The 12689-nt window shown below is 57.8% G+C and overlaps 1 protein-coding gene across 4 annotated transcripts in view; it reads left to right on the top strand.

The window, feature by feature from the left end:
- Positions 1-12689, top strand: part of KMT2D (lysine methyltransferase 2D) — a 40364-nt gene that overhangs the window by 19145 nt on the left and 8530 nt on the right. For all 4 annotated transcript variants that reach the window (XM_047865173.1, XM_047865170.1, XM_047865172.1 and 1 more), the window contains exons 32-46: positions 86-1897; positions 2002-2184; positions 2265-2401; positions 2617-4505; positions 6142-6265; positions 6414-6498; positions 6604-6670; positions 6776-7008; positions 7109-9976; positions 10111-10251; positions 10375-10542; positions 10699-10858; positions 11492-11567; positions 11744-11919; positions 12017-12147. In XM_047865173.1, coding sequence (XP_047721129.1) covers positions 86-1897; positions 2002-2184; positions 2265-2401; positions 2617-4505; positions 6142-6265; positions 6414-6498; positions 6604-6670; positions 6776-7008; positions 7109-9976; positions 10111-10251; positions 10375-10542; positions 10699-10858; positions 11492-11567; positions 11744-11919; positions 12017-12147 — 8250 coding nt within the window. The remainder of the gene's footprint in view (positions 1-85; positions 1898-2001; positions 2185-2264; positions 2402-2616; positions 4506-6141; positions 6266-6413; positions 6499-6603; positions 6671-6775; positions 7009-7108; positions 9977-10110; positions 10252-10374; positions 10543-10698; positions 10859-11491; positions 11568-11743; positions 11920-12016; positions 12148-12689) is intronic.

Below are 12689 nucleotides of genomic sequence, written 5' to 3'. Positions count from 1 at the left end.
TATAGCTGGGGGCCTCTTGAGGGTGTGGGGGACATAGGGCTTGCCACAGCAGCCTGACTGCTCTGTGCCTGGTCTCCCCCTGTAGCAGGCTGAGAGCCAGATCAACAAGCAGACCAAGGTGGGCGACATGGCCCGTAAGACTGACCGACCGGCCCTACATCTTCGCATTCCCCCCCAGCCAGGGGCACTGGGCAGTCCGCCCCCCGCTGCTGCCCCCACCATTTTCATTGGCAGCCCCACTACCCCCGCCGGCTTGTCTACCTCTGCGGACGGGTTCCTGAAGCCGCCGGCGGGCACAGTGCCCGGCCCCGACTCGCCCGGTGAGCTCTTCCTCAAGCTCCCACCCCAGGTGCCCGCCCAAGTGCCTTCGCAGGACCCCTTTGGACTGGCCCCCGCCTACGCTCTGGAGCCCCGCTTCCCCACGGCACCACCTACTTATCCTCCCTATCCTAGTCCAACTGGGGCCCCTGCGCAGCCCCTGACGCTGGGCGCCTCATCTCGTCCTGGGACTGGCCAGCCAGGGGAATTCCACACTACCCCACCCGGCACCCCCCGGCACCAGCCCTCCACACCCGATCCCTTTCTCAAACCCCGCTGCCCCTCACTGGACAACCTGGCTGTGCCTGAGAGCCCAGGGATAGGGGGAGGCAAGGCTGCCGAGCCCCTGCTGTCACCCCCGCCTTTTGGGGAGTCTCGGAAGGCCCTAGAGGTGAAGAAGGAAGAGCTTGGGGCATCCTCTCCTAGCTATGGGCCCCCAAACCTAGGCTTTGTTGACTCACCTTCCTCAGGCCCCCACCTGGGCAACCTGGAGTTAAAGGCACCTGATGTCTTTAAAGCCCCCCTGACCCCTCGGGCATCTCAGGTAGAGCCCCAGAGCCCGGGCTTGGGCCTAAGGCCCCAGGAGCCACCCCCTGCCCAGGCTTTGGCCCCTTCTTCTCCCAGCCACTCGGACATCTTTCGCCCTGGCCCCTATCCTGACCCCTATGCCCAGCCCCCGTTGACCCCTCGGCCCCAACCCCCACCCCCTGAAAGCTGCTGTGCCCTGCCCCCTCGCTCATTGCCCTCAGACCCTTTCTCCCGAGTACCTGCCAGTCCCCAGTCCCAGTCCAGCTCGCAGTCCCCATTAACGCCCCGTCCTTTGTCTGCCGAGGCTTTTTGCCCATCCCCTGTTACCCCTCGCTTCCAGTCTCCTGACCCTTATTCCCGTCCACCCTCACGTCCTCAGTCCCGTGACCCATTTGCCCCCTTGCATAAGCCACCCCGACCCCAGCCCCCTGAAGTTGCCTTCAAGGCTGGGCCTCTAGCCCACACTCCACTGGGGGCTGGGGGCTTCCCAGCAGCCCTGCCCTCGGGACCGGCAGGTGAGCTCCATGCTAAGGTCCCAAGTGGGCAGCCCCCCAATTTTGCCCGGTCCCCTGGGACGGGTGCATTTGTGGGCACCCCCTCTCCCATGCGTTTCACTTTCCCTCAGGCGGTAGGGGAGCCTTCCCTAAAGCCCCCTGTCCCTCAGCCTGGTCTCCCTCCACCCCATGGGATCAACAGCCATTTTGGGCCTGGCCCTACTTTGGGCAAGCCTCAAAGCACAAACTACGCAGTAGCCACAGGGAACTTCCACCCATCAGGCAGCCCCCTGGGATCCAGCAGTGGGTCCACAGGAGAGGGCTTTGGGCTGTCCCCGCTACGCCCCCCATCAGTCCTACCACCACCTGCACCGGATGGATCCCTCCCCTACCTGTCGCATGGAGCCTCACAGCGGGCAGGCATCACCTCTCCAGTCGATAAGCGAGAAGACCCAGGGGCTGGATTGGGTAGCTCTTTGGCGGCACCTGAGCTTCCAGGTACCCAGGACCCAGGCATGTCCAGCCTCAGCCAGACAGAACTGGAGAAGCAGCGGCAGGTGGGTGGACATCCTGGAGTGAACCCCCATATCTTTGCTTTTCTTGTGCCAGCTCTGTGATTGGAGTAGAATGGACTTACCCCACTTCTCTGTTCTTTGCACAGCGCCAGCGACTACGGGAGCTCCTGATTCGGCAGCAGATCCAGCGCAACACCCTGCGGCAAGAGAAGGAAACAGCTGCGGCAGCTGCAGGAGCAGTGGGGCCCCCGGGCAGCTGGGGTGCCGAGCCCAGCAGCCCTGCCTTTGAGCAGCTGAATCGAGGCCAGACTCCCTTTGCTGGGACCCAGGTAGATAGAGTGGTGGCAAGGGGTGGCGGGTCCAGGATACTGAAGGTAACCCCTCCTTCATCCACCTCCATCTCTCCCAGGACAAGAGTAGCCTTGTGGGGCTGCCCCCAAGCAAATTGGGTGGCCCCATCATGGGGCCAGGGGCTTTCCCCAGCGATGACCGACTCTCCCGGCCACCTCCACCAGCCACCCCTTCCTCTATGGATGTGAGCAGCCGGTAAGCTCCAAAGCAAAGGGTAAAGCAAGGGAGGAGATCTCACCACCGTTTTGTGTTGCCCCAGGTTTTCCTGTGTCTGACCCTTGTCCAGTATCACTTACTCTTCTTCCTCATTCCTTCTTACTGTGTCAACTCCATCCTTCCTAAATGCCCTAAGCCCATGTTCTAGCACTTGATCCTGATTTCATCTTACTGACTACCGCATATTCTTCCAGGCAACTGGTGGGAGGCTCCCAAGCCTTCTATCAGCGAGCACCCTATCCTGGGTCCCTGCCCTTACAGCAGCAGCAGCAGCAGCAACAACTGTGGCAGCAGCAGCAGCAACAGCAGCAGGCAACAGCAACCTCCATGCGCCTTGCCATGTCTACTCGCTTTCCATCAACTCCTGGGCCTGAACTTGGCCGCCAAACCCTAGCTTCCCCCTTGGCAGGAATTCCCGCCCGCCTCCCTGGCCCTGGAGAGCCAGTGCCTGGTCCAGCTGGTCCTGCCCAGTTCATTGAGTTGCGGCACAATGTACAGAAAGGACTAGGACCTGGGGGGGCTCCATTTCCTGGGCAGGGCCCCCCTCAGAGACCCCGTTTTTACCCAGTAAGTGAGGACTCCCACCGAATGGCTCCTGAAGGGCTTCGAGGCCTGGCAGTATCAGGCCTTCCCCCACAGAAACCCGCAGCACCTTCGGCCCCTGAATTGAACAGTAGTCTCCATCCAGTGCCCCACACCAAAGGTCCCTCCCTGCCCACTGGCTTGGAGCTGGTCAGCCGGCCCACCTCAAGCACTGAGCTTGGCCGCCCTCCTCCTCTGGCCCTGGAAGCTGGGAAGTTACCCTGTGAGGATCCTGAGCTGGACGATGACTTTGATGCCCACAAGGCCCTAGAGGATGATGAGGAGCTTGCTCACCTGGGCCTGGGTGTGGATGTGGCCAAGGGAGATGATGAGCTGGGCACCTTGGAAAACCTGGAGACCAATGACCCTCACCTGGATGACCTGCTCAATGGGGATGAGTTTGATCTGCTGGCCTATACTGACCCTGAGCTGGATACTGGGGACAAGAAGGACATCTTCAATGAGCACCTGAGGCTGGTAGAGTCGGCCAATGAAAAGGCTGAGCGGGAGGCCCTGCTGCGGGGGGTGGAGCCAGGACCCATGGGCCCTGATGAGCGCCCTCTGCCTGCTGCTGATGTCTCTGAGGCCCGTCTGGCATCGGTGCTCCCTGAGGTGAAGCCCAAGGTAGAGGAAGGTGGGCGCCACCCTTCCCCTTGCCAGTTCGCCATTACCACCCCCAAGGTAGAGCCAGCACCTGCCACCACTTCCCTAGGTCTAGGGCTGAAACCAGGACAGAGTGTGATGGGCACCCGGGACACCCGGATGGGCACAGGACCCTTTTCTGGCAGTGGGCACACAACTGAGAAGGGCCCCTTTGGGGCCACAGGAGGACCACCAGCTCACCTGCTGACACCCAGCCCGCTGAGTGGCCCAGGAGGGTCCTCCCTGCTGGAAAAGTTTGAGCTGGAGAGTGGGGCCCTGACCTTGCCCGGTGGACATGCAGCATCAGGGGATGAGCTGGACAAGATGGAGAGCTCGCTGGTAGCCAGTGAGTTACCCTTGCTCATCGAAGACCTGTTGGAGCATGAGAAGAAGGAGCTGCAGAAGAAGCAGCAGCTTTCGGCACAGCTGCAGCCTGCCCAGCAACAGCAGCAACAACAGCAGCAGCAGCAGCAGCATTCCCTGCTGGCCACACCAGGCCCTGCCCAGGCCATGTCTTTGACACACGAAGGCTCTTCTCCCAGTTTGGCTGGGCCCCAACAGCAGCTTGCCCTAGGACTTGGGGGTTCCCGACAGCCAGGCTTGGCCCAACCACTGATGCCCACCCAGCCACCAGCACATGCCCTCCAGCAGCGCCTGGCCCCATCCATGGCCATGGTGTCCAGTCAAGGACATATGCTAAGTGGGCAGCACGGGGGGCAGGCAGGCTTGGTGCCCCAGCAGAGCCCACAGCCAGTGCTGGCACAGAAGCCCATGGGTACCATGCCACCTTCCATGTGTATGAAACCTCAGCAGCTGGCCATGCAGCAGCAGCTGGCTAACAGCTTCTTCCCTGATACAGGTAACTTGAGCCAGGGGCACTGGCTTAGTTACTCAGGGGTGATCACTGCTACCACCAAATGGACACTGGAGCTAGAGACCTAAGATAATCCCCAGCTGAGGGAGGTGGGACACAAAGAGCATGGGCTAAACACCATACTAGCAGTGCAGGCAGAAGCATTGTAGCTTTTTGCCAACGGAGGAATGGCGCCTGGCATAGAGCAGGCAGTTAGATACTTGAACAAATGGAATGAATGCATGAATCCTGGTTGGCAAGGGCTTTGTAGCTGTGCGAGACCAGAAGATCGGGAGCTGGAGAGAAGTAGTGCAGGAAACAGCAGTCCAGGCGGGCACAGGCCCTTGAGTGGGAAATGTTGTGGGGGGAAGCCGGTGAGTGCGTTTGGAGACCATATTGAGGTGGCTAGGCCAGAGTGGACTCCATGTGGAGGAAGGTAAATGGGTACTACCCTAATTTTGGAGATGTGAGAAGGGGGGCCAGGTTGAGGAAGATCTCAAATTCAATACTGTTTATTGGGATAACATTTGTTAAGCAGTGTGCCAAGCACTTTACCATCGTCGTCCAATTGAATCACAACAAACTCATTAAATAGGTACTGCCAGGGTCTTCAGTTAGGGAAGTAGGCGTGGAGGGCGAGTAACTTGCCAAGATCATACAGCTAACAGCTAGAGTTTGAATCCTGCTCCTCTGGTCCTCTTGACTATTTTGTGGCCTTAAAATAGGAGGAAAGGGAGTTTGGGTAGTCCTTTAAGAAAAAAATTTTTTTAATTAGTTCTCTTTATTTTTGAGAGGCAGAGAGAGAGAGAGAGAGAGAGAGAACGAACGTGTGGGGGAGGGGCAGAGAGAGAGGGAGGGAGACACAGAATCCAAAGCAGGCTCCAGGCTCTGAGCTGTCAGCACAGAGCCCGATGTGGGGCCTAAGCTCACGAACCGTGAGATCATGACCCGAGCCGAAGTCGGACGCTCAACTGACTGAGCCACCCAGGCACCCCAGGTTAGTCCTTTAAAAAGTGGAGAGTGAAGTTGTGAGAGCAGTGGAGAAATATAAAATGTGCAGGATTTTAGGAAGATGTAAGTTTTTGGTGGTTGCTTATTTCTCCTTTTTAACCCAGCATCCTGAATAGGCAAGAAATGGGCTATAGGTGATGCATGTGGTGCCCAAAGCAGCACTGGCATCTAGGACTTTGGCACAGTGCCCACATCTAGGGTTCTTGGGCTGCACTAGTTGCCCTAAGAGTACTTCTGTTGAAGAATGCTTTCTAGGTCATAAAGTGTACTCACAGTCTTTGTTACATTTGATCCTCATGGTAGTTCTGTGAGGTCGGCAGAGTAGGGAATCACAAGGTCTGTCAAATAGAGGAGGAAACTGAGGCTCAGAGAAGTCAAATGACGTTGATACATTAGCTCAGCAAATGTTTACTAAGTACCCTTTAGCACTGTGTGAGTAAAAACAGGGCCACTATCTTATGAATAATAAAGCTGAGTCAGCCAGGCTCCCTGGCTCCTAGTCTTTCTAACACTTTCTTGCCATGCCATTGTTCTACTTGGTTTGGTGGAGGTCAAGGTGTTAGAAGGAATGGCAGATGCAAAGTGGAGTATTGAATCCAATGTCCAGCTTACTTGGCTCTCCCCTCTCCAGATCTGGACAAATTTGCAGCAGAAGATATCATTGATCCCATTGCAAAGGCCAAGATGGTGGCTTTGAAAGGCATCAAGAAAGTGATGGCTCAGGGCAGCATTGGAGTGGCACCTGGTATGAACAGGTAAGACGTGGGAGGTGGGGTGTGGTTGGCTCTTTCCTTTCCCAGTCTTTTCCCTCTCCTTCCTGGTCCCCTTCCCTACTTGTTCCACCTCTTTGCCTTTCAACTTTCCCCATCACCTGTGCATCCCCTTTGCTTTGGTGGACTCTAGGCAGCAAGTATCTCTGCTAGCCCAGAGGCTCTCAGGGGGGCCCGGCAGTGATCTGCAGAACCACGTGGCAGCTGGGAGTGGCCAGGTAAGTGATCAGTTGGGAGTAGGAACTTGTGTCCTATACAATCAGGCCACCCTTTTTAGGGCCTAGTATGGAACAATGACCCTTTAGCAGTCTCTCTCATCACAGGAGCGGAGTGCTGGTGACCCTTCCCAGCCTCGTCCCAATCCACCCACCTTTGCCCAGGGAGTGATCAGTGAGTAGGGGGATGGGGAGGAGTGTGCAAGGGAGTGGGTTGTGTGGAAGAAGAGGGATTGGGATCACCCTTTTGCAGCTCCTGACACCCTGTTTCCTTTCCCAGATGAGGCTGACCAGCGGCAGTATGAGGAATGGCTGTTTCATACCCAGCAGCTCCTACAGATGCAGCTGAAGGTGCTAGAGGAGCAGATCGGTGTGCATCGCAAGTCCCGGAAGGCTCTGTGTGCCAAACAGCGCACTGCCAAGAAGGCTGGCCGTGAGTTCCCAGAAGCTGATGCTGAGAAGCTCAAGCTGGTTACAGAGCAGCAGAGCAAGATCCAGAAACAGCTGGATCAGGTAGGGAAAGCAGACTTCAGCCTAGAAACCAGGAGCCCAGGGAACAGGGATGGCTCCGATGGGCAGGCCCCAGGCTCACCTCCCAACCCTCCTGTGTTAGGTCCGGAAGCAGCAGAAGGAGCACACCAACCTCATGGCAGAATATCGGAATAAGCAGCAGCAACAGCAGCAACAGCAGCAACAGCAACACTCAGCTGTGCTGGCCCTCAGCCCTTCCCAGAGTCCCCGGCTACTCACCAAGCTCCCCGGTCAGCTGATCCCTGGCCATGGGCTGCAGCCACCACAGGGGCCTCCGGGTGGGCAAGCTGCAGGTCTTCGCCTGCCCCCAGGGGGCATGGCTCTCCCTGGACAGCCTGGTGGCCCTTTCCTCAACACCTCCCTGGCCCAGCAGCAGCAACAGCAACATTCTGGTGGGACTGGGGCCTTGGCTGGCCCCTCAGGGGGCTTTTTCCCTGGCAACCTTGCTCTTCGAGGCCTAGGACCTGATTCGAGACTTTTACAGGAGAGGCAGCTACAACTCCAGCAGCAACGCATGCAACTAGCCCAGAAATTGCAGCAGCAGCAACAACAGCAACAGCACCTCCTAGGACAGGTGGCAATCCAGCAGCAACAGCAGCAGAGCTTGGGGGTACAGGCAAACCAGGCTCTGGGTCCCAAGCCCCCGGGGCTTCTGCCTCCCAGTAGCCATCAAGGCCTCTTGGTCCAGCAGCTGTCCCCGCAACCACCCCAGGGGCCCCAGGGCATGCTGGGCCCTGCCCAGGTGGCAGTGTTACAGCAGCAGCAGCAACAGCACCCTGGAGCTTTGGGCCCCCAGGGTCCTCACAGACAGGTACTTCTTACCCAGTCCCGGGTGCTGAGTTCCCCCCAGCTGGCACAGCAGGGTCAGGGCCTTATGGGACACCGGCTGGTCACAGCCCAGCAGCAGCAGCAGCAACAGCACCAACAGCAGGGATCCATGGCAGGCCTTTCCCATCTTCAGCAGGGCCTGATGCCACACAGCGGGCAGCCCAAACTGAGTGCTCAGCCCATGGCTTCCTTACAGCAGCAGCAGCTTCAGCAGCAGCAGCTACAGCAGCAACAACAGCAGCAGCAGCAGCTACAGCAGCAACAACAGCAGCAGCAACAGCAGCAGCTGCAGCAGCAGCAGCAGCTACAACAGCAGCAGCTGCAGCAGCAGCAACAACTACAACAACAGCAACTACAGCAGCAGCAGCTACAGCAGCAGCAGCAACAGCAACAACAATTGCAGCAGCAGCAACAGCAGCAGCAGCAGCAGCAGCAACAGCAGCAGATGGGCCTCTTGAACCAGAGTCGAACTTTATTGTCTCCCCAGCAGCAGCAGCAGCAGCAGCAGCAGCAGCAGCAGCAGCAACAGCAGCAGCAGCAGCAGCAGCAGCAGCAGCAGCAGCAGCAGGTGACCCTTGGCCCTGGCATACCAGCCAAGCCTGTGCAACACTTTTCTAACCCCGGAACCCTGGGCCCAACTGTCCTCTTGACGGGCAAGGAACAAACCATTGTAGAGACAGCTCTTCCTCCAGAGGCCACTGAGGGGCCCTCCACACATCAGGGAGGGCCGTTAGCAATAGGGACTATACCTGAGTCAGTGGCGACCGAACCTGGGGAGGTAAAGCCTTCGCTCTCCGGGGACTCACAGCTCCTGCTTGTCCAGCCCCAGGCCCAGCCTCAGCCCAACCCTGTGCAGCTGCAGCCACCTCTGAGGGTCCCAGGGCAACAGCAGCAGCAAGTTAACTTGCTCCACACAGGAGGTGTGGGAAGCCATGGGCAAGCAGGCAGCGGATCATCTTCTGAGGCCTCATCTATGCCCCACCTGCTGGCCCAATCCTCTGTTCCTTTAGGGGAGCAGCCTGGGACCATGACCCAGAACCTTCTGGGTTCCCAACAGCCCCTTGGACTAGAGCGGCCAGTGCAGAATAATGCAGGGCCACAGCCTGCCAAATCAGGACCTGTCCCCCAGGCTGGGCAGGCCCTGCCCGGGGCTGGCGTCATGCCTACGGTGGGTCAGCTTCGAGCACAGCTCCAAGGAGTCCTGGCCAAAAACCCCCAGCTGCGGCACTTGAGTCCACAGCAGCAGCAGCAGCTACAGGCGCTCCTCATGCAGCGGCAGCTGCAGCAGAGTCAGTCAGTGCGCCATGCCCCACCCTACCAGGAGCCTGGGGCCCAGCCCTCTCCCCTCCAGGGCCTCCTAGGCCGCCAGCCTCAACTTGGGAGCTTCCCTGGATCCCAGACTGGCCCCCTCCAGGAGCTAGGGGCAGGGCTTCGACCTCAGGGCCCACCCCGGCTCCCCACCCCACAAGGAGCCTTATCCACAGGACCAGTCGTTGGCCCTGTCCATCCCACACCTCCACCATCCAGCCCCCAAGAGCCAAAGAGACCTTCCTCACAGCCCCCAGGAGCCAGCCCCCTGGTCCCATCCCAGCTCCCCTCTGAGGCCCAGCTCACCCCCACCCAGCCAGGGACTCCAAAACCCCAGGGCCCATCCTTGGAGCTGCCTCCTGGGAGGGTCTCACCTGCTGCTGCCCAGCTTGCAGATACCTTCTTTGGCAAGGGGCTGGGACCTTGGGACCCCCCAGACAACCTAGTGGAAGCCCAGAAGCCAGAGCAGAGCATTCATCTGGAGCAGGTGAATGGGCAGGCAGTGCCTGAGCCACCCCATCTCAGCATCAAGCAGGAGCCTCGGGAAGAGCCATGTGCCCTGGGAGCCCAGGCGGTGAAGAGGGAGGCCAACGGGGAGCCAATAGGGGCACCAGGTACCAGCAACCACCTCCTGCTGGCAGGCCCCCGCTCAGAGGCCGGGCATCTGCTCTTGCAGAAGCTTCTACGGGCAAAGAATGTGCAACTCAGCACTGGGCGGGGGCCCGAGGGGCTGCGAGCTGAGATCAACGGGCACATTGACAGCAAGCTGGCTGGGCTGGAGCAGAAACTACAGGGTACCCCCAGCAACAAGGAGGTGAGTACTTTATATGGATTGGAGCAGATAGAATTGGGGCTGCAACCTAGGGCAGCGTGAGCATGTCTGGTTCAAACAGGAGGCGAGGGCTCTGAGGAAGACAGCAGCCTTCACTGTGGGTTTATCTGGCTTAGGATACAGCAGCAAGGAAGCCTTTGACACCAAAGCCCAAGCGGGTACAGAAGGCAAGCGACAGGTTGGTGAGCTCCCGAAAGAAGCTGCGGAAGGAGGACGGGGTCAGGGCCAGCGAGGCCTTGCTGAAACAGCTGAAACAGGTGACCCCCAGGAGCCAGCCCCCTGGTCCCATCCCAGGATAGGGGGCACTCTGGCCCCCAGCTGTGCAGTGGCAGAGATGTACACACTGTGGGTTTCCAACCTTGTCATCTTGCCCCTCTTAGGAGCTGTCCCTGCTGCCCTTAACGGAGCCTACCATCACCGCCAATTTTAGCCTCTTTGCTCCCTTTGGCAGTGGCTGCCCGGTCAATGGGCAATGCCAGCTGAGGGGGGCCTTTGGAAGTGGGGCGCTGTCCACGGGCCCTGACTACTATTCCCAGCTGCTTACCAAGGTCAGAAAAACGGCAATACCTCTTGGGGATGACGAGGTTCTTGGGGAGGTGGAGGTGGGAATGGAAGATGAGGAAATTGCTGATGTCGTGTGGGGCCAGGAGATTACATCAGTCTCCCTATGCCATCTTGCACACAACACCCCACCCCACCCCCAGAATAACCTGAGTAACCCGCCGACACCACCCTCGTCGCTGCCCCCCACCCCACCCCCATCGGTGCAGCAGAAGATGGTGAATGGCGTCACTCCATCTGAAGAGCTGGGGGAGCACCCCAAGGATGCTGCCTCTGCCCGGGATACTGAAGGGACACTGAGGGGTAAGTCAGGAGCAGAGTGGGCCTCTCCTTCTCTGGTAGGATTTAGTGCCGGGGGTCCAAGTTGGTTAGTGTCCCCTCTCATACAGTTTGAGAGGAATGGTTGCATGTTGCCCCGTGCGCACATATGACAGGATACCTGAGGTTAGGAAGGGCCTCTTCAGGGCTGATGAGTTGGAAGCAGGGAGTCCAGAGAACAGGCAACAGAGGAGGTAGATGGCAGGGAAAGGGGTAATGAGGCTTTTGTTGGTGAGGAACAATCCTGCTTGAGTGGTTATAGAACTACAGTGAAATCTGGATTTGAATTCAGGTTCCTGTATTAATTTAGTTGTGTTAGCACAGCTAAGTAACACGGTTGATTTGTGTGGGCCCCAATTTCCTCACTATAAAGAGGTGTGATATTATTCCTCTGCTGGAGTTGTTAAAAGATGATAAACAAAGCCCAGGGCCTGACATAGAGGAAAGGCTCAATAAATACAGCTCATCTGCCCCAGATTTGTAGGTCGGTGGGTAGGTAGACAGCAGTTCGTAATAGCTAAGCTAGATCTTATACTAGTTAGGCCTGAAATGTGGGGGAGAAAGCCGTGTCAGCTCTGGTCACCAGCCTGACTTTTCTTCTCCCTTTCTACTCTTCAGATACTTCAGAGGTGAAGAGTCTAGACCTGCTGGCTGCCTTGCCTACACCCCCTCACAATCAGACTGAGGATGTCAGGTGGGGGCAGCCAGAAATGGGGATGAGGAATGGGAGTACGGGACCGGGGCAGGTTGTTTCATCTTTCCTTTGGCCAATGGCAGATTTCAAATCTGGCTATGACATCGACTAATTTCTAGATTTGGGAGGGGGAGTCTGCAGGGCAGTACCAGCAAATGTCTACTTTTGGCCCACAGGATGGAGAGTGATGAGGACAGCGACTCTCCTGACAGCATTGTGCCGGCTTCGTCCCCTGAGAGCATCCTGGGGGAGGAGGCCCCTCGTTTCCCTCAGCTCGGCTCAGGCCGGTGGGAGCAGGATGACCGGGCTCTCTCCCCTGTCATCCCCATCATTCCTCGGGCCAGTATCCCAGGTAGAGGCTGCTCTGGGTGTGGGCCAGGCAGGGCTGGGTTGTCCGAGCTGGGGGGAGAGAGGCAGCTAGAGCTTACACAGGTCCCTCTCTCATTCAGTCTTCCCAGATACCAAACCTTATGGGGCCCTGGACCTGGAGGCCCCTGGAAAGCTGCCTGCCACAACTTGGGAAAAGGGCAAAGGAAGTGAGGTGTCAGTCATGCTGACGGTCTCTGCTGCTGCAGCCAAGGTGTGTCCTGGGGGTACCTTGGAGACCAAGGGGATCCTGGTCAGAAGGCAGCCCATGGAGCTTATGTGGATAAGTTCAGTCACTCAGAACTATGCACTAGGACCTGCTGTGTGTGAGTGCCTGGGCCGGAGGCTTCAGGATTAGGGTAAATAAAGCATGAGAGGTCCCTGCCCTCAGGGGGGCTCCCTGTCCAGTGGTAGACCCAAGTCAACAAATGAGGAGAGTTGCACATGACGCGACAAATGCTGTAAGACAGCATGTCTTCAGTCACGTTTGGTAGAACTCTTGTTATTTTATTGTTAATGTTGACGGGGTTTTGTGGTCAAAGAAAATTGGAAATCCCGGTTTGAAACCACAAAACAAGTTTCTTTACTACAAGGTTCCTCAGATCCTTTAATTTGCTAATGTGTATCGTGAGTCTCCAGGTCGTGGATATAGCCTGTGTCATTCCTAAACTCGGTTGGCACTGGTCCCTTTTGGTGGAGCGCCCATTCATGTCCGTAGCAGTCTCGGAAAGGTGCTATGAAGGAAGCGTGTGAGAA

This window comes from Prionailurus viverrinus, chromosome B4, assembly GCF_022837055.1.
Source record: "Prionailurus viverrinus isolate Anna chromosome B4, UM_Priviv_1.0, whole genome shotgun sequence".
In the NCBI taxonomy this organism is placed as follows: Eukaryota; Metazoa; Chordata; class Mammalia; order Carnivora; family Felidae; genus Prionailurus; species Prionailurus viverrinus.
The sequence above is the reverse complement of the archived record's forward strand: the minus strand, read 5'-3'. Positions and strand labels throughout refer to the sequence as shown.